The following is a 23236-nucleotide window of genomic DNA, read 5'->3' on the forward strand; positions in this document are numbered from 1 at the left end:
AGGATCGCATTACCGGGCGGACAAGGAACTTTAACGATGTCATTTTACTATACTCCGCTTTTCTCTCAGCCTCGTTAGACGTGCGCAACTGAGTTGATTAGCGCTTTCAAAACTATTATACCTCCGGCCCTTTTTGAAACAAGGGAACCCCAGTGCCGATAATGAACGAAAAAAAAGTTTAAAAAATAAAATTAGTCAAACGAAATGACTAAAAAAGGGGCCAGCCCCGGCCGCCGTGTCACTCAACTCTCGGCTTAATTGGCCAATGTCTTTGGGTTCCAGAGACGACAGACAAAATGTTGCCCAATTGGAAAAATGTCAACAAAAGTTTCTTGTACTTAACTTTTTTCTTTGGAGGGGAAATATTCTTCTTGTGACGGCTGTTGTGTGTGTTTGGTTGGGTCTTTGAAGTCATCGTGAGTCGCGTCGGGACGGCGAGGCGGCGGTCCCAATCGGCGGGATTCAAACGAGATAATGTAAACATCGGTATCGAGTGTTTTTTATTTTTTTATTTTTATTTTTAATTTTTAAGGGTAAATAAGGCAAATAGCCCAAGGACCTTGGCTTCTTCTTCCGCCGTTTTTTTGTTATTTAGATCAGCAAGAAATAGTGACGCCGGATATACATCACTAAACTATTTAAAATATTTTGTTTTCGCTTTTCAATCAGAAATGATTTGGAAGAAAAAATAAGAGTGTGACCCCATTTTAGATGATTTGATCGGATTTCATCACCAGGTCCAAATTCCTCACGAACTTGTTGTTCTCGGATTTTGTCTCGTCTTGTTGCATTTTCGCTCGCTAGAGCGCGTGCCGTGACGATAAGCAAAACAGCAGACGAACTTTTCGGCGTGTTTCGCAGGTGAGCCAATCTTATATAAATATCGCCTATTTTATCTGACTGTTTTTGCCATTTCTTCGCCCTGAACTTTGGCTGGGTGTATAAAAATCATATATTTAAGCCACCCTCTGAAGAATTACGTAAAAATTTCCGACTCGTTCTGAAAAGTATTAACGTTAAGCGGTTATGCTAAGAATTCTGAGTAGGGTAGATAGTCTAGCTTGGAAAAATCGCTTGGGGCTTCAGTACTCCTCCCGTTACGTGAGCAGGTCAATGTCTTCCAAGTGCACTGCTGGCATCATCATCATCGGTGATGAAATCACTAAAGGGAAGGTGGCAGATACCAATTCTCATTACGTTGCTCAGAAGCTCTACGCATTGGGGGTGGATGTCTGCAAAATATCTGTCATTCCAGATCAAGTGGATGTCATCGCTGAGGAAGTGGCCCTCTTCTCCAAGAAGTTCACCCATGTGGTCACAGCTGGGGGGATCGGTCCAACCCATGACGACATCACCTACCAGGCAATCGCTCATGGTCTGCAGCAGAGGCTGATCCTCCTGCCTGAGCTAGTTGAGCTCATCCAATCCCATTTCAAGATCCCCGCTCCATTAGATTATGATCCTCTCAACCCTCCCACATTTCCCTGCGATGTAGAGACCAGCAGTTTCAATCCAGCTCTGAAGATGGCTCTAGTCCCAGCCTCTAGTCGATTGCACCACAGCAAAGGTCTGTCCGTGTTCCCCATGATCCAGGTGGACAACGTGTACGTCATGCCGGGCATTCCGCAATACCTGAAGAGGTGCTGCCGGCACTTGGAAACGCTGGCCCGCAATCCCGACTGCGTCTTTCTCTCTCGCGAGATTTACCTGCAGGCGGACGAAGTCGGTCTGGCGCCGATTTTGAACGCCGCCGTCAAAGAATTCGCCTCTCACGTCTCGTTCGGTTCCTACCCGGTCATAGGTCACAGCTACTACCGCACCAAGTTGACGATGGAATCGACCGATCCTGCCAGGCTGGACGCCGCTCACCAGCATCTATCGGCCGAGCTTCCAGCCGATTGCATCGTCCCTTACGATCCCCAGGCCATTGAGCGGGCACCGGAAGTCATACAAGATATCATCGACGGCCAGGGAGCCCATCACCGGGAGCTCCACGCTCCCATATCTAACGCCTATCAGGTGACGACAAAGTCTTTCCTTTTTCTTGTTTTAATGTAATCAGGCAGCCATAGGAGTTGGCCTCCCCTTCCTTTTTGTTTGTGCCGAACCCACCGGTAATAAGATGGAACGTCAGTCCCACAGCGATCATTTGCAAAAAGGCGATCCGGACGGGGCCACGCACGCGCCGCCACTTTTTTCCCCGGACATTGTGGCGCCTTTTTTTGTTTTATTAAATAATTCTTTATTGTTACTGGCAGTCGTTTTCTCTATTTAAAAAAATATTTGTAGTTCTTAAATTTCATTCCGTTTTATTTATTTTTACGTGTGTGTGTGTGTGACGGGGAGTTGGAACAAAGTAGATGCTCTCCTTCCTTTGCCACACCACCGTCGCTCGATAAGGAGCATGGCCTAAGGACTTTCCGTGCGGCCGGCATTGCCCTCTACTCTGACATTTCTGTGTTTGTTTGTTTGTTTTGTTTCGCATTAGGTCAAAAGCTCCTCCCACCCCACCCCACCCCGACCGGAACAGAAAAAAAGGCGACTCGTTTGTGTGTGTGTGTGTGTTACACTCAACCCAATCGATATTCGATGTAAACACGCAACGAACTGTCCATCGAGTCTCCCCATTTTATGTAGAATACGTTCGCGTGTGCTTGTGTAGACGGACGTCAGCATTCCCTTTTTGTTTGAGGGGGGAAATATATCCTGGGGGTTGTTCTGGTTCATTTTGATAATTACTTGAACATGAAATTAATGTGAGATTTTTCTTTTTTTTCCCTGGAACCGGACAGGTGATTGAGGAGTGCCTGTCTCGTTACGATCCGTCGGAGGTGTGCGTTTCGTTCAACGGCGGCAAGGACTGCAGCGCTCTGCTGCACCTCATCCACGCGGCGTGGATGACGGCCGCCGCTCGCCGTCGATCCTCCTCCTCCTCCTTTGTTTCGGGCCAGCCGTTGAGGTTGCGAGCTCTTTACATCCGCGGACAGGACCCATTCCCCGAGATGGAACAGTTTATCGAGGATACGCGACAAAGGCAACTTTTCTCTCCTTCTTCTTCTTCTTTTTTGTGTGTGTTGGCCACCGTCTACTTATGTAATACCATCACAACTCTGTGTGTGTCTCTCTCTCTACTCCCATCAGGATATCCTGGCCATTTTCCTCCCCTTTTTTTCTTTTCTTTCTACCCCCCTCCCCATTCGTGTGCTGTTGTTGGCGGCGTCATTCGCATTCACTCTCTTCTATATCCTCTGTCCTGTCAGTCTCTTACTCTAATTGATCCAATCCACTTCGCCAGGACCCCCCTCACCACCCTCTCCTCTTCAATCCCCCCCCCCCCTCCAACCCCTCCTCATCTCCTCTGGGCTACTATGTAGTGTACACCCATCTACTGCTGCGTTTCAATTATCGATCGGATTTCGCTTGTGTCTTGGTCCAATCGATCCGAAGCTTTTGAACCGGGACACACACAGTTTCTGTCCGTCCATCTCTCCCCCCTTCCCCCCTTATTTTCTTGCTGGTCTAATCGTGAAAGAAAAATCCTTGAAAGGATTTTTTTTTTCTTTGGTTGGGGGTGGGGTTGGTCATTTTAATAGTTGGCCATTTGGTTGTTTAGGTACGATTTGGAATTGTGGACCGTGGCGGGACCGGTGCGATCCGGATTGAAAATCGCGTTGGATGAGCATCCCGAAATCAAGGCCATCCTCATGGGAACCAGACGCAGCGATCCTCACGCAGCCAATCTGCAGGCCTTTCAGGTGACTATCGCATCCCGAGGGCTCCGCCTTTTTTATTTTATTTGTTCTTCTTCTTCTTTATCCCATTTTATTTTATTTTGATCATTTCGATTCGATTTGGAAATTGTTTCTGAATTTTTGATTGAAAAAGATTGGAATCTGGCGGCATATTGAATTGCGGACGCCTTTGAGAGTGATTCGGATGTTTCACTTTTTTTTATTTCAAAAAGGATGAGGATTGATGGATTTTTTGATGGCTTGAAGCCACTCCTACTCCTGTCCCTTATCCCCTCCCCGCATATACAAGTAACGAACTTATGAACGAATGATGTGAATTTTGTTGTTGTTTTTCTTTTTTGGTCAACCAGCATAAGGGCCGCCGCCGCCGCTTGTTCCTCCTTTTCCTTCCGGCAGCAGTCCTCTCTAATCTTTATTGCTTTCCTAATCCGTATTATTCTTTCATTCCGACAGTAGCGATTGCCTATTGTTTTCTCATTTGCTTTATTTATTTTTTCTTGTTCCTTTTTTTCGGGCGGTTTTTTTGTTATCTTTAGATGACGGACGACGGCTGGCCGAGCGTGATGAGGGTGAGTCCCATTCTGGACTGGTCCTACCAACAGGTCTGGCTCTTCCTACGCCGACTCAGCCTCCCTTACTGCAACCTTTACGATAGAGGGTAAGTTATCAGCACTCCATTCTCTTTTCTTTCTCTTCTTCTTCTTTTTTGGGCCGGGGTTTTGTTCGTTTGCCATTGCGCTTGTGTGATACGCCCCACTTCCTGCGCTCCGATAGAATGTGTGTGTGTGGACGTCCTTATATATTCTCGGTGGAATGATGATCAATGGTCGACACTGCCTACAAAAAGAAAAGGCAGGATCCCTTTTTCTTTTCTCTTTCCATTCAAGAAAAATGGTTCAGGACATTCCTCGATTTCTTCCAAGTTTTTCGTATTTCCCGCCTTTTGATTTTATTCTATTTTTTTTTGCGCCATAAAAAGTCCTGGCACCCCATCCGTTTTGAACCAGAGTTTTTTTTTTTTGAACAAGGACCCGGTTGAACAAGGAGCACTGAAGCCTTTGATTGCTCCTGTTGGTTCTTCCCTTTTATTTTTATTTTTTTTTTAACTTTTTCCACCACCACCCCTCCTCCATTTCCGCTTTTCATTTTTTTTTTTTTGTATTTCCTTCCGGATTTTTATCTATATATTTTTCCCACCCCCCGTTCTCGGAGGGGTGCCTCTCTCTCTCCGACCGCACCCGTCCGTCGGTTCGATAAAAATCGCCTCGACAACATTGGGAGAGAGAGAGAGAGTGAGTTGGTGTATGCGCCGGAGTGTGTGTGTGGGTGTGTGTGGGGCGGGTGGAGCCACGTTGGCAATCGCCTACCTCAAGTCGTCAGAGGGGGGAGGAGGAGGAGGTAGGAACGACACACACACACACACACAGGGGCCCGGCAAGGAGCAAAGAGGAGAGAGAAAGGGAGGAGAGTAGGGGGGGTCCCGTTTCAGGAGTGTGACACAACACGACGACCAGTCAGTCAGTCAGTCAGTGAGCCGCTACGAGCTGGATCGGATGGTGTCTGATCCGCCTCCAATCTTCACTTGTTATTTTTCCGTCTTTTTTTAGTTTTTTCTCTCCCCCTCCCGGCTCTGGCCATCTGTTACGTTTGGAGACATTCCGTTCCGTCCCGTCTCTTTTTTTTCTTCTCCCCATCTTCTTCCGGCTCTCATTTCCGGCCCTGTCAGCTGCCGCCAGTGAAAAATCGCTAATGAAATAATCCAGTCAGACATGGACACTGCCGTTTAACAAAGTTTCGACTTGGATCCGCCCGGAATTGTCGCTCCTGGTTGGATTGTTCCAAATTGGGGTCCTTTTTTCCCCTCGGCTGGATCGAAAGCGGATTGGAATTGTGTGCGGCCTGAATGAGTAGTAGCGACAGAGTGACGATCGGTCCGAGTGGATTGATGATCGGCGACGACGTCGACGTTGGTGTCGGTGTCGTCCGCGGAGGCGGAGGCGTCGTCGATCGGCGGACTCGATGAAGTGCGGATCAGCCGTTGAGCGCTACCTGGCCGCGCACGAGGTGGGCTGCTGCAGTTTGCTGGCCGGCACCAGTTTCATCGTCTTCATGACGCTCCTGCCGCTCATCATCGACCCCAGCGTCTTGACTTTTGTGCTGGACCTGGAGCCGGCCGCGTGCCTTACCGTCCACAGCGCCGCCCTCAACGGGACGTCCAACTGCACCTGGACGTCGTGCCAGCAGGGCTGCACCGTCGACATCTACAAGTGCTGGCACGTCAACGTCTCCTACCTACTGGCCGATCCGGCGCTGGCCGCCGAGCGGCTCCTGCCCGATCCCTTCGTCTCCTTTTCCTCCTCGTCCTCAGCATCGCTAGAGCCTTACCCGTCGATGGCCATCCAGCAGCCGGCCCGCCTTTACCCCAATGTGGTGGGCTGCGGCTATCCGCCGGACGTCGACTGTGACCAGTTTTTCCGCGACTACTCGCGGACGGACGCGTTCGAGCGCACATTTCCCTGCTACGTCTCGATGACCGATCCCAGCGTGGCCGTCGTCCACGTCGATCGCTTCCAGGCCGCCTGCCACCTGGCCGTCGGCTTCGCTCCGCTCCTCCTCTGCCTCGTCCTCAGCGTCTACGTGTCCCTGAGGCTGCGCTGCCAGCGGCGCAGTCAATTGACGGCCAGGGCCGCCGGACTCATTTCGGCCGCCGCCTTGGCCGAGGAGCAGGCCCGTCGCATCATCGAGTCTAAGCGCCGACTGGAAAGCCGCAAGCAATCGTGGCTCAATTCCTTCCGCCAGGATCGCGTCACTTCCTCGACGTCTGTGGCCTATTCGCCCACCTCCAGCTCGCCCAGCTCCGCCTCGTCCACTCGCGGATTCGAGGCGGTCGCCGCCCAGTTTCCGGCTGTCAGCGACGAGTACGGGGCCGTCGCCGGACCGTCGCCCGATCCTGCCATCGTCGTCTCCGTCAGGAGGAAAGAGGGTCTGCAGCTGCAGTTGCATCGCTCCGATTTCCAGCAGCACGGCCAGCCACCGCTGAGACGGAACGCGACCGTTGATGATGGCGGGAGTGGTAGTAGTGCCGGCCAGTCGCCGTCGTCGTCATCGGCGATCCCGCAGGCATCCGGCGAGCTGTCGGGACCCGTTATTGCCTGTATTAGCTCCGCCCTGCTGCCACATTCGGTCCAGCCTCATCACTACGCCCCGTTGCCCCTTGATAGTCCAGAAGAGACGTGACCCCCCACCCCCCTCAAAACCCAGTCCAGGCGACAGCTGGGCACGCCCAGCCCAGTCTGAGGGATTCTTTTGTCCAATAATTTGGTCTTGTTTCAAGTTTTCCTTGTCGAAAGGATAAAAAGAAGAAGAAACGAATGTTGTGTGACGCCGGGTGGCGGCGGCGGTGGAGGTGGTTGCAACAACAACAACAACAACCTCTTCTTTAAAGGGCCGGCGCGCTCCTGTTTTTTGGTGTCAGTCAAAGTCTCCAGTCCAGTGTCTGTTTGTTTCTTTGTTTCGGGACTCGTTAGTCCTCCTCGCCAACCGAAAACAAACAGTACCGTTGTTGTTGTTGCTGTTGCTGTTGTTGTTGTTGTCGTCAGAGCTTTTATTACCACTTTGCTACAAAGTTACTACCATACCAATTGTTCCGTGTCCGGGGTTTTCTCCCCCAACTGTCCAGGCCGGACAAGAAAGGAGAAGAAGAAAAAACATTTCTAAACTTAAACCGGCCTGGGATTTCTTTTTATTTCGGACCCAACAACAACAACAACTTTGAACTCGTCCGCATACAACAGAGACGATTAAGCGTTTTTCTCGTGTGTCTGTGTGTGTGTGTGCGCGCGCGCGCTGTTTATGTGTGCGTGAGTTGTCCCGTGTATATATTTCGGGAGGCTCGGTTGTTGTTGTTGTTGTTGTTTCTTTTTTGGGGGGAGGGGATTCGACATTTGAACAGCAACAAATCATTTCCCTTTTTATTTATTTATTTATCTACCGGAGAATCACGAAACCGCACACAAAGATGGCGCTGTTTGATTTATTTCGTGATTTCATCGGACGAACGAGGGTGGTTGGGGAGAAGATGAATGTCGATGCTCGTCTGTTTGTTGTTGGCTTCTTTTTTTTTTTTTTGAAATTTTAAGACAGAGGAAAAACAAAGGAAAAATAATAATAATATTTGATGAGATGATTGTTTTTTGGGGGGTCCCGGGTTGCTGGGGATTTGTTTCATATACGCGTTGCGGTGCTATCGTTGTTGATTTGATTTGTTCATTGCTTTGGCCACTGATTTCACATTCGTCTCTTATCATCATTATATCTACCTATATTTGATAACACATGCGGCTGCTCTATCGTGATGACATGACGGACAAATATAAATTATATCTTAAGAAAAAACAACAATTCAATTGGCCGCCTTTTTCTCTCTTGGGCAAATGAATTGACCCCCACGATTGGTTTCGGTTGGTTGGTTGGTTTATTCGGTTGGTTAGTTGAAACAACCGTTCGATTCGTTATCGATCGTCGAGGAAATTTACGTACGCATCGCAGACGTCGAGGACTCACGCAAGTTTTCGTGAGTGGCAGGGTCCGGTTCTGGGTGACTATTTAGTGATCAAGTCATCAACGGGAGCGACTTTTGGGCCTGGGTTGCGGCCGATGGCATGACCTTAGACCGTCCAGGAGTCAAACTCGACTCAGCCAGGAGCAAGAAGCGATCGATTTCATCGTCAGTCGGTTCCATCCCCCTCCCCCCCTCTCATTTCTATATCCTTTTTTTTTCTTTTGGGCTCCTGGAAGGAGCTCCTTCTCTTTTTTTTTCCCTTCTTGTATTGGCCGACGTGCTCCTTGCGTGTGAAATATGAAAAAAAAAAAAAAAAAATGAGGAGTGTGTGTGTGTGTATGTGTGTCGAGGCTTGAAGTAGAGCGTGGAGGAAGTAGCCATAGGAGCGGGAGACTCTTCTTCTTTTATCCGGTGGTCCGTTCATGCGTGTCAGGTTTTTTTGGATGGAAAGAGAAAGGGCGAGTCCTCCTTCCCCTCTCTCTGCCACACCACCACCCCCGAGCTTTTTTTTCTTCTCCTTCCTTTTTCATACTTGATTATACTCGTTACCGACGCCTTGATCGGATTGTAGGCTCCACCGCCAGGAGCTCCTAGAAACCAGACTATTTTTCTTTCTTTTTTTTCTTTTCATTTGGAGCGTGAGAAAATAGCGTCAAATCTTTTTTGAAAAAGCCTCTTAAAACCCTCCGATGAGCTACAAAACTCTCCTCGACGGTTATCGGTTAGCCAAAGGTTTTTTTTTCCGGTTGGCTCCTGATGACACAGACGATCGTGAAATCTAGGAGGGGATCTTTTTCTCTCGTTCTCTCTCTCTCTCTCTGCAAATCCCTTTGCGTAAATAGATCATACGCCGAGCTGGGGTCCAAAAGCGGATCAAAAAGTGTCTCCTTGCTGCGCTCCTTGTGTCGGCTGTTTGTCGAGTCAGAACGTGGCCGCGTGAGAAAGTGCAAGACTTTGCCCGTACCCGGGGATCCGGGTATATCTTTTCGTGTGAAAACAAAAGAACAAAAAAATCGTCTACTCAATTTTGAGTTTCCTATTCTTTTTTCTTTTTTTTTTTTACTCCTGATTTTTTCTTTTTTGTTTTTCTTTTCTATTTATCTTGTCTTGTGCTCGTTGCTCGTTTCGGGGTTCGACTGCTGCAGACGAGATAACGAGATGAGACAGGAGCCTGGGAGGGTCGGGCCAACTGGCAACAGGTCCAATGGTCCGTGTGTGGGTCCCGAGTCACGATCACGCGCTCGATTGATCGCGTTAGCAACTATCACGTCGATCCCCTCACAAACCCCCCACCCCCACCCACCCAACTACTACACCCTACTTGTTTCGGCTCCTGGCTCCTTGGGACCCTCATAAAAGTCTCCTACCAGGAGCCTCCTCCTCCTTTCGGTGGCGCGGTGTGATGCCAATAAATAAAAAGGAGCCAAGTGCGTTGACAGCCGAGAGAACTGGTCCCCTGGACGTGTCACAGTCACTTAATAAATAATCTCATCTTTCTTCTCTCTTGTTGGGTGGGGGGGAATCTGCTCAGCTCCTTGTCATCTGCTAACGGACAGAAGGATCCTTGATTTCATTCACTTAATCACCTGCCAGGAGCTCGTGATTGTCTTGACGAGTTGAAGGGATGAAAAGGAGAGCTCCTAACTCGGACACAAAAAAATAAAATAAAAAGGAAACGGAAATATCCACCTTAAACAAAAAAAAGATGGCAGTCGTCAAGCTAAGGGAGAAGATGATGATGGCGGCCCATCTTGTTTGAATCTCTTCTGGCTCCTGACTCTCCAGACCCTCCCATCTTATATATTCGGCCCGGTTCCGGCGATTTATTGCCGGACGATTTATGAGCCTCTCCGACCCCAAGAGTCGCATTGTTTTTTTTGGGTTTTGTTTTTATAAAAACCCGTGCGGTAGATCTGTACACGTCCGTCCGGTTGGGTCCGGCTGGGGCTTTTTTTTTTCTTTTCTCCCTTTCCCGGCTGGGTACTATAACGTTATATACAGGAGGGAAATGAAAACAAAACGAGTGGTGCTTACACAAAGACGGATTCCGTGTCCAGCTGCGTAGCGAATGGCCCCCTCTAACACACTCAACTGTTCACTACCGAGCAACTTATATCATTTTCTCTTTTCTCTATTTTTTTTGTTTTTTCTTCTTCTTTCATTTCGGGACCGAATGCTGCTGCTGCTGCTGCTGGCCAATGTAGATACACTTCGGTGGGCAACCGTGGCAATACCAAACCCAACGCGGCACTACGGGTGGTCGACCCTGGAACAGGACTGGAAACCTACCGGCCGGCTTACTTACTACACGATTGCATGGCCGAACGGCAGGGCCGTTTGTAAGAAAAAGAAGAAGAAAAAGAAAGAAAGGAAAGAAGAAAATGATGTTCCATCTGCAATTTTCTCTTTTCCCTTGATGGGGTTCGTTGTGTCCGACAACGTTGTCAAATCAGGAAAAAATCCTTATTTTTTATTTTTTTTCCATTATTGAAAAAGACTAGTTAGTTTTTCTTTCGAATCGAGCTCGCCTTTTTCTACCATTGTGCAACGGAAAATACACACAGAAATAGTGCAGGACACTCGAAACTGTCGAAATGTTTGCGCTCGATCGGTCGTGGGGGCGACTGAATTGGCGCCCAATTCAATTTCGGTTCGCATAATGTCGACGAATCAAAGTTGGCCACCCCTTGATTCCATTTCGGACTCTTGTCGCCTCAGAGTGTCAATAATGGAAACAAGAGGATCTAAGAAAAAAATAAAAAATAAAAGTAGGAGAATAGGAGCCAGTTGAACAAGTTTTCTTTCGTTTCTTTTTCAAGATATTCACCAAAGCACCAGGCACCATCGTTGAATGTTGCAACCACCACCTACACTTAAAAGTTGGTCTAACTTGTTTTTCTTTATTTTTATTTCGAGAGGCTATACAGAGAGAGAGAGAACGACTTTCTCCTTGTTTTGTTATCTGATTTATTTTCCCTCTCTCGTTGGGGGGAGGGACAAGTTGCCTCTCGGCTTTTGTAGGATGACGAAACCCTCGTCGCCAAAGATGCCAAAAGAAGTGGACTCTGCTCCATAAAGGATATTACAAGCCCAACTGGGAAAGAAAAAAGGGGAAAAAAACAAAACAAAACAAAACGGAAACGGTCTAGATTGGATCAATGTCGACGGGGCTCGTCTATTACAAAACACGGCGTCTAGATCCGAATGGGAGGATATATATATATGGCACAGCTATTCTTCTTCGGCATCTTTTTATTATTGATTTTGATATTCATTCATTTTTTTCCCCCCGGCTGTTGTTGTTGTATGTTGGCTGAAACCAATCCAGACTTTTTTCTTTTTACCTCATCTTTTTTTTATTATTTTTATTTGTTTTTTAAAGAAATGGAGGGAAATATGAATTATGACTCCGGTAGCTTTTATTTTTGATCATCTCCATAACGGCGGAGAGGGGGAAAATATCCAGGGATATATACAGCAGACATCGCGTTTTTTGTTGGCCGAATCAAATGGGGAATCGCAGCCTTGCAGTGTCTGGTTCTAATGATAATGATCTCGTTTCTCTTATTTCTTATAGATATCGCCGAGCTCCTTGTTTTCTTTTTCTTCCGCCCCAGTGATGTCCATTTCTTTTTCCTATTTGTTTTTTCTTCTTCTCCCTCCTGTTTTTATCGTGTTGTTACTTTTGATGTTCAATTGCTATACGTTTGGCGGAGGCGGTAGCGGTGGCGGTCGGTCGGTCGGTTGTTGTTCCAAGTCTTCTAATACTCTGTCTGCGTTGTGTGTGTGCTGTGCTGTGCTGGTGCAACTAGGGCGGATCGTCTACAGATGACGACCAAGGGCGTTGTTCGGATCCGGATCGATATATGTCACCGCATTCAACCTCTCCTTCTCCTCCTACTCTCTTTGCCACCTCCTTTTCTATTTCCCGTAATACGTAGAAAGAGAGAGAGAGAGAGAGAGAGAGAGAAGGGGCCTGCCTGCCGCCGGGAATAAACTTTTGGCCTAGCTCCCGAGCGTCCCTCGTTCATCGAAAACTCTTTGCGCGCCCGGTTAACTTATTTGCTCCCATTTCTTCTCCCACCAACCCACCAGCAGCCCCCCAGCCCCAGTCCCTCTTTTGTGTCTGTTGGCCTTTTCAAACAGGTCCCCGCAATCAAAAAACGGGAGTCGCGTAAAAGAAGAAGGCGGGATTATGTTTGCACACGAGCCGTGTCTAGATAGATATAATAGAGTAGTACGAGTAGGGCTACCTAACCTTACTACCACTCGCTCCGCAAATATAAGCCAACGCCTGTACATGCATTGCTCGTGAAAAATAACTTTGAATCTCTTTGAGTGAGGGTGGGATATATTAGAAATGATTATCAATCGCTGCAAAGATGATTATGATGTAATGGTGGCCGGCGGTTAGAAGTTTTTGGGGTTCGGGGTGTTACATGTAGTAAATACAGCCGGAAGTGGGTACTTGATGAAGTCCCTACACCCGAGCGCCAACGCCCCGCTAGCTCCTAAATCGCCCTCATGTCTACACACACACACACAACGGGTGTGTGTGTGTGTGTGTAGGCAATAAAACAGGGGTGGGCGACAGACTCTGTCCTCCTCCCCTTGTCTCTCAACTCCCGGCCCGACTGGCATCAGTAGAAATGTGTGGCGGAACCGCCATGTACAATATGGCCGCCTTCTCCCGTTTGATATTTTTTTCCACGACAGGGGCAGAGGATCTTTTTATATGTAATCCATGTCGTCGTTGTCTTTTTCATCCGGTAAAACATGGGAAATATTTAAACAATCCTGCCCCCTTTTCTTTTTTTAGTTTTTTTCCGCTCCAGCTCGGAAGCGTTGACGACCGCCTCCCTCTTATAAATAACGAAACGGAATTCCGCCAGCAATTTTTTTTTTCTTTTTTCTTCTTCTTCCTTCCCAACTGGAATTTGTCTTTTTTATTTATTTCTTTTTAATCCCGCAAGGCAATCGATTCTCTGCTCTCCCGCCCGCCCGCCCCTCCAGAAATGTATCTGGTATATATAATCAGTGCGCGTCATCATTGTTTATTTGTCATAGATGGCGGGTAGCCGCCTCCTCGAAAAAGGGAGCGAATCATAAGAAAGTGGAGGAAATTGAAAAGGCTCTCGACTAATTGGACTCGCTATTTGTGCGCGTATAGGAGACGGGATGGGGGACGGGGTGTGCAATATAGAAAGAGAGAAGGAGAGATCTCCTTGATTGAAAAAGGCACATACCTGATATGCAACAATATATCGAGACGGAATAGGGAAGCCGGTCTCTATATGCTGTATCAGAAGAAATCATAATAACCCGTAATAAGAGCTCACGCGGCATTCCTCTGTACAGCACAGCCCAGCACCACCCTTTGATCTCTCTGTGCTCTACGGCCGTTGCCGTTTCAATTTCTTTGAAATTATTTCGTCGTCGTCGTCAAATAAAAAAAAAGCCCAAAATTTATTTTCTGAAACAGAAATTGCGCCATGTGAAAAAAAAAAAATCAGCCGGAGTCTAGACGGTAGCCTATAGAAGAGATATAGAAGAGATTCAGCTGTTGCGCTATTGATCGTCGCTCGGGATCTCTCTATAACGGCTGAAAGAATCAAACGAAAAATAAAAGAAAAAAAGAAAAGAAAAGAACAAACTTTTTTTTTCCTGGGGTGGGGCTCCTGTCGGCTGGGACGAAGATGATGATGATGTGATGAGCAATGAGCAAGATATTTTTTTCTTCTCTCCGGGTCGCTTGAACGTTTTTTTTTCCCCTTTCTCTTTCCCAGCCGTTTGTGTAGAGACCGGACCAAAGAGCTCCAGCAGCAGTCCCGCTGTCATCATTTGAGAGCAGTTGATGAACTGCTGGAGTCCGTATATATATAAAGTCTTAAGCTTAGACTATATACTTTCTCCTTCTTTGTATCTTTGCTGTCATCTTATTTCATCGCCGTCATTACCGTCAACGGCCGACTTTTCTTTCTTTCTTTCCTCTCTCTCTCCCGGGAAGTTGTCATCACGCTCTGGGTTTTGTTTTTTCTTCTCTCCTACAGCCCCTGCGGTGCAATCAAAATGTCCTTTATTTTTTATATTATATCTACATTTTTTTTTTTCTTCTTCCCCGCAAAACTACTTTTATTTATTCATATAGGCAAAAACAAATTTTGGTTTGGTTGTTTTTTGTTTTTTGTATGTGTGTGTGTGTGTGCCAGGAGGGAGATTGTATTCCAGCAGGTCTAAACATATAAGGACGTGAATATTCACGACGTAGTTTTCGTCTCTTTCCCGGAAGCGAAATAGAAGTAGAAGAAGAAGAAAGAAAGAAAGTAAGAAAGAAAGAAAGAAGGACGTATTCATACAAAATGGGTAGAGGGGAAACGACAGACGAAACGGAATCAATACCGAGCGAGGAAAACTCAAACTAGGATACGCGTATTATATACGTAGGTACATATAATGTATCCTATGCACATTTATAGAATAAGAGACGCAGAATTTCGGGATTGGGCTAGGCAGCAGCAACTATATGTAATGTATCTAGTTTCTCTCCTTTGGTTGTGTGTGTGTGTGGTGGGGGGAGTATAAACAAATTAGACAACCTTCCTTTTCTTCTTCTTTTTTCCAAGTTTTTCTCGCGTGTTCAAATTGTCATCCGATTACCGTCAATTTTTATTTTATTTATTTATTTTTATTTGTTTTTTGAAAACAAAAAACGAATTATTTTGATGACCCGCCGGGTGTTCGGTTTCAATGACGTTCTCCGTTTTGATATGCTAATTTGCTAATTGGGTAAGAGAGCCCAATTAAGAGTTTTCAACACAGCAGGAAAGAAAAATCTAGAAAGAATAAATTTCTCTGTGTGTGTGTATTTGTTATATAATCAGCCCGGGCTGATATATCTGCATAATAGAAGAGACGAGAGGGGAGAAATTTATAGGAGAGACGTGGTATAGACACAAAGGAGATGGATGGAATGAGCCAAGAGGAGTTTTATGTGTGGTATGTTTTTCATGTCGTTCACGTCGATGGCCTATTGAAGGTCTTGTCTCTCCTTTTGTCGATAGATATTATTTCGACGGCCGGGTTTTATATGGCACCTTTCGTTCATTGTCGTTGCTCTCCTGCCGCCCCCAGGGGTGACGTTCTCTCTCCCCCCTCTCTCTCTCTCCCTGTTTCAGCTGCTCTCTTCCGTACATCGCCGAACACAGAAAAACACACACAAGTGAGCTGGGAAAACATCGGTTGCCATGGAGAGAGAGGTGGATCCAGCACCGTGGAGTGGTGTATACATTATTCGACGTGTTTTCTTATCCACACACACACACACACAGAGATACAGAGATGCGAAGGATCTCTTCAACTGCGGTTGCTCCGGATTCATTTGTCTTTTTGGAAAAAGACAGCGCGGAAATTTTGAATCTGTTACATTTCCCGCCATTCCAATAGTCCAACCGAAATGTAATTGCAAGTCCATCATCTTGAGTACATGTAGATAAAGGTCGCGTTACTGTCTAAGCAGTAAGCACTCTTTGGTAAAACAGGAGGACAGCCTTTCAAAAGTCCGTCCGTGCCGTAAGTGGGCATCCAGCACATCCATGGTTTATGACATTTATTGAACGCGGGCGAGCGAAGGCCAGCAGGAGAGAGAGAGGAGCTCACGGTATAGTGTATACATCAACTCCCGTACTAGACACTCGCCGCTAAGAGGAGAGTAAAAGGCAAGTTGGTGAGCAACTCCCAACAACAACAACAACAGCAGCAGCAACAACAGTTTCACCAATGCGAATTCAGTCATGAAAGAGAGAAGGGTGGGCGGCGGCCGTCGCTAAATATATAACATTCCACTCTAAAATAATAAGAAAAAGAAGAAAAAAAATCAACTATGCACACGCCCCCCTCGACTTTTTGGGAGTTTTTTGTTTTTTTTTTTATTTCCAAAATCTTTTTTCTCTTTTTTCATCATCGGCTTAATAATTTCCACGAAAACTTGTTTCCCGGGATTCCTAACTCTCTGTGATACAATAACCCAACCCGCCTTTGTGGGCCGCGCGTTAGTAGTGTTGGACATGAGATTTTCGATTGGATTTGGGTGGGTGGTTGGTTTTTTTACCCATAGATACTATAGCGCCCAGTCCCGCACGGGAGATATTAATTCGCCGAAATGAGATCCTCTCAATCACGCGTGGACGATGGGGGAGGGGGTGTGTGTGTCTGTGTGGCTGCCAGCTTATATTTATATAGGGCCTCTTAAGTATTTAGACATTGTGCGGGGGGTTTTAAAAGACATCATCTCCTGTATATCATCAGACCCATCCAGCGTATTAGTGAACTGGTGTAGAAGTAGTAGTAGTACCTGCGTATTGGACGGGTGATGATGGGATGGTGCCATGGAGGGGGGCTTTTGTTGCCCGCTGCTGCTGCTGCTCTTCTACTGATTTCCACCTTTTGCGTGTTGGCAAAAGGATTTTCGGCGGACGAGATTAATCCCCGCCAATCTATCAAATCCTCTTTTCCCGATATGAATCCACCTCCCCCCTTACCACTCCTGTGTGCCACCGCCAGCACACATTTCTAATAGAAACTCTGACGTATAGAATGTAGAAGGAGGACAGTCTCGGCGGCAGCAGCGCAAAGGCGCGAGAAAGGAAATGGGCGATCGATGGGCCAACTGTCTGCCTATCTCTTTTTATGGATGGCAGGTTCTTATATAACAATGGCCTCTCCTTCTCATTATATCTGTCGTATATACACAAGAGTGGGGGGGGGACGGGACGGGACTTCCCCCAAAAGTGGATCTATTTCATCACGGATAGTTGCATACAAATAACATTCGGATATACAGTACATCCCGAAAAGGATATCTATATGTATCGTGATTGATGACTTGTATTGATTATCAAATTCCCCTATCCAAACTGGGTACAACAACAACTGTATACACGGGCAGAAAGAGGTCAAACTCCTTTTGTTGGTGAGTTAAGAAAAAGGAGACGGACAATTTGTATTTTTATTTTATTTTATTTTATTTTTTTAGGTGGGGGGGGGGGGGACACACAAAAGACATAAGGAGGAGACGCGCGTACGTCATGCGGTGCTGATGATGTCTGGAGACTCCAAAGGTAAACGTGAATGCGCGTCTATACTATAAAGAAAAGACGCGTGAAAGAACTCTATGTGTACATGTGAGCAACGATGTTTTGACGTCCGTCCGTCCCGTCCGCTCGCTGGGCTCCCGTTCCAATTTCCTGCCCGACGCCAGACCCAGCAGCAGCAGCAGCAGCAGCAGCCTATCCCGGGTTCTAGCTGTTTTTGTGTACGTATAACATGCAAGACAAGATTTTCGCCCGCCGGTTATAACACACACACAACCGTCTGTGAAACCCAAGTACATCACACAGACACACACACGCCCACGCCTTCGATATTTATCACGAAAAAGCTCCCGCTGCGATTCAATTATCTCTTCTTCTTTTTTTTTTTTTTTCGAGGAGTCGATCCATTTATTTGTTATTAATTTTTCCCCGTGTTGTTTCGACACACCGTGACAGGTAAAAGACGTTGCAACTTTACACAGTTTCTGAAAGTGTGTAATGGGAAACTAATAATGAGCGACGCTCTTTTAATCGACGGAGGAAAAAGACGGGGACAAGAAATCAAGTTATAGACAGCACCCAGCAGTTTAGTGACGCCAGTGCCATAGGAAATTGATGAGTGATTATGTAAAGTTGGGAGTTTCTCAAGTGTTGACTCTGCTGGAGTTTTGGGTGGAGCGGAATTGAAACTGCTGGCAAGATGATTGGATTTGAAAACCCCGTCGTTTTTGCCACGAGCACAAGAGATGAGAGTTGTTTCCGTCAGACGCACACCCAGGGTTTTCCCTCCCAACGTGCAAGAAGTCACTCTCGGGCCAGGATAAAATCGACAGAACATACATAGGTAATAACCAAAAAAAGGAAAAGGGAACGGGGGGGGGGGGATAAGGAGTCTAGTATATGTACCTTTTTGGAATTCCTGGACCCGTTCATCTTTCGGACGTCCGCAAAAAGGGACAGCCAACGCAGCAGGAAATGGCCATTATATGAAAATCCTGATTGGAAGAGTAGAGTAGAGAGAGAACCTTTTTCTCTCTATATATATGTATACTTACGCATGCGAATCGAAAGGAGAAAATGCCATGCTGCTACATATTATATATACGGGAGGGTTCTGCCGGTCCCGCTAGTTCTTCATCATCGTCGTTTTTATTGATTTATTATTTTTCCTGGGCACTATATTTATTTTTTCTTTCTTTCCTCTTCTACTTCTTCTTCGCTTTCTTGATGTTATTATCAAATAATTTGATTATCGATAGCATTCTTACCCGCCGGTTTTCTTCATCACTCAGCCCTCAGCGAATGGGCGAGAGCTTTGAATTAAAGGTGAATGGGTCGGACGCGGACGGGGCGCCAATACAATCCGGAAGAAGAAAAAAAAAGGAGAAAAAAGCTAACTCGAGAACGCCAATCTCAAGGGAAACCATAACCCAACCAACCGGTGCGTAATCAGTTTTTTTTTTTTTTTTTTTTAGACGAAGCCCAGTGGATGACAAGAAATCAATCAAAAGTAATAAAAAAACACAAATAAAAAATAAAGGAAGTATTTTTTATGATTTTTATTGGCGACTCCACTGGCCAAAAGGTGTAAAAAATTGCGTGCGGTACAACGAGTTGTTGGCTTGTTTGTTCGCATGCAGTTGGCGGAGCGGGTTGAAAGTTCACGTAAAGTTCGTGTAACGAGTTGAATTTGAGATGGGGGTGGTCGGACTGGTCGGTTCGTGAAAAGTTTATTAGCGCCAATTTTGGCAATCGATAAAACACCTGGAAATGAACGAGTTGAGCGAGGGTGTAAGAAAACATTTAGGCGCCATCTGTTGGGTGTAATTGGAACGTCGACAGGAATTTGTTAGGGCAAACTGCTTACAACGACCCACAACAGATGGCATGCGGACGCCATTTGACAGAGACTTAACCACCGAGTCTCATCGGGTTTGTTTTGTTATTAGAAAAGAAATAGAAAAAGGATAAAGGCAAACATGGCCGACATCCATCAACAGAATAGTCGTGAAACTTTTGAAAACAACAGCTACGTGACCAAATCGTCCATGACAGCATCCGGCCCTCGTGTTGTCCAAATTGTCAAATCGGAAACGGGGTTCGGATTCAATGTGCGAGGCCAGGTGAGTGAGGGTGGACAGCTTCGTTCAATCAACGGCCAGCTCTATGCTCCTCTCCAGCATGTCAGCGCCGTTCTCAAAGGTGGAGCAGCAGACAAAGCAGGCATCCTTAAAGGGGACAGAATCCTCGAAGTGTAAGTTCCCGAAAACATTGACTTGACTGGCATTCTGCTGGAATGATTCGCTGACAAACTTGTTTTCAACAGGAATGGCTCTAGCGTCGAAGGATCAACTCACAAGCAGGTTGTTGATTTGATCAAGTCAGGAGGTGACGTCCTATTGCTGACTGTCATTTCAGTGTCCACAAAGGTACAAAGGTTCGCTTAATTCTAACAAGGCTGAGACCTAACTTCTATTGTCATTCCAGGAAGCCGAACGTTTAGAGCCCCATGAAGAAACAGCTGGCTATTCCTACATTGATTACTCTGAAAAACGCTCTCTACCCATATCCATCCCTGATTACCGCCTTGCAGACAAAAAGAATGACAAATATGTTGTTTTTGACATATACATGGCAGGCAGGCACCTGACATCACGTAGGTACAGCGAGTTTGTTGACCTGCACAACAACCTCAAGAAGGAATTCATTGGATTCAACTTCCCAAAACTCCCTGGCAAATGGCCGTTTGCGTAAGGCTTCACACAATGTGGCTCGTTTCCATTTCGCCGAAGAGTTGAGAGTCATTTCGTTTCAATTAATTCCTCAGATTAAGTGAGCAGCAACTAGACGCCCGACGCCGGGGGCTGGAACAGTACCTAGAAAAAGTTTGTGCAGTCCGCGTTATAGCCGAAAGTGATATCGTGCAGGAGTTCCTGACGGATTGCGATGACGATCAGGTAACAACATCAAACCCAGAAAACATTTCACGCCCTTGAGCACGTCCCCCTATATTGATTTACGATACACACACACACAGGACGGTCTGCAGAAAGTGGATTTAAAGGTTTTATTGCCGACTCACGAAGTGGTGTCGGTTTCGGTTTGCAAAACGTCAACCACCCTCGACGTTTACAATGCCACGGTGGAGAAAATCTGCCTGGATAAGGAGAGCGTGCAATATTTCGCGCTCTTTGAAATCGTCGAATACAATTTCGGTGGGTTCTTCTATTTTGTTTTGTATTAAAAGTCCTTTTCTTCTTTTGAATTGTTTCTTTTACAACTCTTCTTTTTTTTAATTGTTTGCCTTTTGGGTTGGGCAGAGCGCAAGTTGCAGGTGCACGAAGTGCCTCACAACATTTACATTCAGAATTACAGCACGGCCTCGGCGACGTGTTTGGCTTTGAGGCGATGGCTCTTCTCGCCGCAGGTGGAGCTGCTCCTGGCCCGTGACGATCTCATCTCGGCTTACATGTTCTGGCAAACGGTCGATGAAGTCAATCGCGGCCATGTGATGGCGGGCGAGAACCTCTACCAACTCAAAGCAATGCAGGACATCAATCGTCGCTCCGAGGTACATATTCCGTCTCCCCCCGTCTTTATTTTTGTTTTCTTCTTCCCCAACTTCTATTCAAAGTTATTTTACAGGTTTTTAAGAATAAATTTGTTCGTTTTTTTTCTTCTTCTTCTTATCTGATTCCAGTATCTAGCCTTGGCTCGGCAATCGCCCGGCTATGGTGAAGTCGTTTTCCCTCACTGCGGTTGTGACGCCCGTAAAGAAGGTCACGTCATCCCTTCTTTAGGATTTAACGCCTTTCGGCTTCAGGCGTGTAAGGAAGATGGATCTTTACAGGTGAGTGAAAAAAAAAAAGATCATTTCCCAAAAAGTCAGCTTTTTTCATTCTCCCCTTTTTATTTCTGGCTGATTCGATCAGAGCCAAGTCATAGAATTCGGCTGGGAAACGATCCTGGCCTGGGAGGTGGACGACGAAGGCATGGCCTTTTGTTTGCAGTACCACAGGCCGGACAAGTCGCCCCGCTGGGTCCGCATCTTCACGCCCTATTTCGTCTACATGTGCGATTGTTTCGACCGGGTCCAGGAGGAGCGCAAGTGGTCGGACCAGGCCATGTGAGTTGTTGCAACTGGTAGAAGAAGACGAAGAAGAAGACGAAGAAAAGAAAAATGTTTATGTGCCCAGTCCTTTGGACGTCAGATGGCTCTGCAGTTTGTTGCTAGTCAACCCGTTTGGAGGCAGCGCAGCACCAACGAAGCAGCGGGCAATGGTTTTGTTTTATTTCATGGAAAAACTCTGCCGCAGCTCCGTCGATAGATGTCCCACCTCCCATCTCTTTCTCTCTCTCTCTCTCACCTCGTGATTTTCTCTTTTTTGGTTATTTCTTCTTCTATTCCCTCACTCATTTCCCCCCGTATACAACCCAAGTACTCTCCCGACTTCTCCCGTCTTTTACGATCGCCGTTGATTGTAAATAATGTACAGTCGCCTCCCGTTTTCCCTTTTTTTTCCCCATTTTTTCTCTCTCCTTATTCACTTCCCCACTTTTTGTTGTGTCGTTTTTCTTGCTGACCTTTTCTTTTCGCCCGGCGGATGGTCCGTCTGGGCTCGAGTGCAACGTGCATGGATAGGCAACTATTTCCTCCCGTCTCTCTTTATCCCGCTCCTAAACACATAGACACTCACAAACACGGCGCTCGTATAACGAAGAGAAAGAAGAAGACATACTCAGAAACGAAATAGCTGTCCTTCCTTTTTCGAATCTTTCATTCGTTTGTGATCGTTGACATTTAGTTGTCTGACCCGTAGCGAGAGAGAGAAAATGCAAAAGGGATAAATGTAGTTGTATAAGTTAGGAGCCTCGTCTAGCTCTCCCTTTGACGTCTGACCAAGAGAATAATCCAACCAGTCGTTTACCCACCGTCAGCACTTTGATCTTTTTCGTGTCCCGTACACACACACACACACACACACCCAGCTTCTTATCTGTTTTTGATTGTGTTTCTTTCGAAGCTTCTGAAGTCGGTATAGCCTCCTCTTATTTTTTCTCTCACTCCATTCTTCAAAGGCCCGGGTTTAGAGAGATTTATAATAAGGAGCCTCTGAGTTGCATTCCACAATTTCCCCAGCATCGAAAAAATAACAATCGTCGTTCGTCGTCTGTCCACTTTTTTTGTTTTTCGTCTTCTCTTTTCTCTTGATGATTTGAAACCTTTTTTGGGGATGAACGGTTGGTGATGGAATTGATAGGTAACGTCTTGCATACAAATTTGTCTAATGTGGCACACACACACACACGGCAGACAACACAATCGTATGTTTTCTTTTGTTTTTCTCGATTTTGGCGCAGTGAATTTATTCAAATCTATACGGCAAAGGACAAAAACTCACTCTCTTTGCTTCTTTGACCATTTCGGTCGACCATACTCTCTCTCGTCGCCATATATTATGTATTCGACTCTCTCTCTCTCTCTCTTAATTCTGAATTTTTTGTAATGTTATTATTATTATTACCGCCTATACCCCACCCACCCTGTTCTCACCCAACAAAATCATATTTGCTTATATTACAAAAAAATAACATAAAAACTGTTGAAAACCCAATTCATTTGTTTCAATGTTTTCTTTGATTATTTTTCAACATTTTTCTTCGAAATTGTTTGATTACGGTTTAGCCCTAATGCCTCCTCTCGCCCCGGTCGGCCATTGGATGATGACGTGTAAAACGTGAAAATAAAAACATAAAATCGCGAGAATTTGTTTTCAAGATTATTTCTATGGAATGGCAATATTCCTCAGTTGGTCGTATCTCATTGGCTGCAA

At 46.2% G+C, this 23236-nt stretch overlaps 3 protein-coding genes and 1 long non-coding RNA gene across 4 annotated transcripts; 3 read left to right on the forward strand and 1 right to left on the reverse strand.

The window, feature by feature from the left end:
• The first annotated feature begins 847 nt into the window (after positions 1-847).
• Positions 848-10892, forward strand: LOC124194364 (FAD synthase-like). The gene is made up of 5 exons (XM_046588523.1): positions 848-2019; positions 2793-3034; positions 3614-3755; positions 4289-4410; positions 10518-10892. The coding sequence occupies exons 1-5, from the start codon at positions 1027-1029 to the stop codon at positions 10654-10656; spliced, it is 1638 nt and encodes a 545-aa protein (XP_046444479.1). The 5' UTR covers positions 848-1026; the 3' UTR covers positions 10657-10892.
• LOC124194365 lies at positions 4997-7914 on the forward strand. Its single transcript, XM_046588524.1, has one exon. It carries the CDS (start codon positions 5772-5774, stop codon positions 6987-6989), a length of 1218 nt encoding a protein of 405 aa, XP_046444480.1. The 5' UTR covers positions 4997-5771; the 3' UTR covers positions 6990-7914.
• A 6909-nt stretch (positions 10893-17801) lies between the features above and the next one.
• On the reverse strand, positions 17802-19180 carry LOC124194367. Its single transcript, XR_006874750.1, has 2 exons — positions 18458-19180; positions 17802-18397 (listed from the first exon to the last, which is right to left on the reverse strand). It is a non-coding gene; the product is annotated as an uncharacterized LOC124194367 (long non-coding RNA).
• Positions 19181-19261: 81 nt separating this feature from the next.
• Positions 19262-23166, forward strand: LOC124194366 (sorting nexin-27-like). The gene is made up of 8 exons (XM_046588525.1): positions 19262-19656; positions 19729-19831; positions 19890-20152; positions 20230-20359; positions 20440-20617; positions 20723-20973; positions 21103-21252; positions 21335-23166. The coding sequence occupies exons 1-8, from the start codon at positions 19382-19384 to the stop codon at positions 21530-21532; spliced, it is 1548 nt and encodes a 515-aa protein (XP_046444481.1). The 5' UTR covers positions 19262-19381; the 3' UTR covers positions 21533-23166.
• The last annotated feature ends 70 nt before the right edge of the window (positions 23167-23236 follow it).

The sequence above is a fragment of the Daphnia pulex genome, chromosome 5, assembly GCF_021134715.1.
Source record: "Daphnia pulex isolate KAP4 chromosome 5, ASM2113471v1".
NCBI lineage: Eukaryota > Metazoa > Arthropoda > Branchiopoda > Diplostraca > Daphniidae > Daphnia > Daphnia pulex.

Bases quoted from the DNA above. Each gene is read 5' to 3' on its own strand.
- LOC124194365 (XM_046588524.1), top strand. From the start codon at position 5,772: ATGAAGTGCGGATCAGCCGTTGAGCGCTACCTGGCCGCGCACGAGGTG.
- LOC124194366 (XM_046588525.1), top strand. From the start codon at position 19,382: ATGGCCGACATCCATCAACAGAATAGTCGTGAAACTTTTGAAAACAAC. The intron at 20,360-20,439 runs GTAACAACATCA...ACACACACACAG, and splicing joins CGGATTGCGATGACGATCAG to GACGGTCTGCAGAAAGTGGA. The intron at 20,974-21,102 runs GTACATATTCCG...ATCTGATTCCAG, and splicing joins ACATCAATCGTCGCTCCGAG to TATCTAGCCTTGGCTCGGCA.
- LOC124194364 (XM_046588523.1), top strand. From the start codon at position 1,027: ATGCTAAGAATTCTGAGTAGGGTAGATAGTCTAGCTTGGAAAAATCGC. The intron at 2,020-2,792 runs GTGACGACAAAG...GGAACCGGACAG, and splicing joins CCATATCTAACGCCTATCAG to GTGATTGAGGAGTGCCTGTC. The intron at 4,411-10,517 runs GTAAGTTATCAG...TGGCCAATGTAG, and splicing joins TGCAACCTTTACGATAGAGG to ATACACTTCGGTGGGCAACC.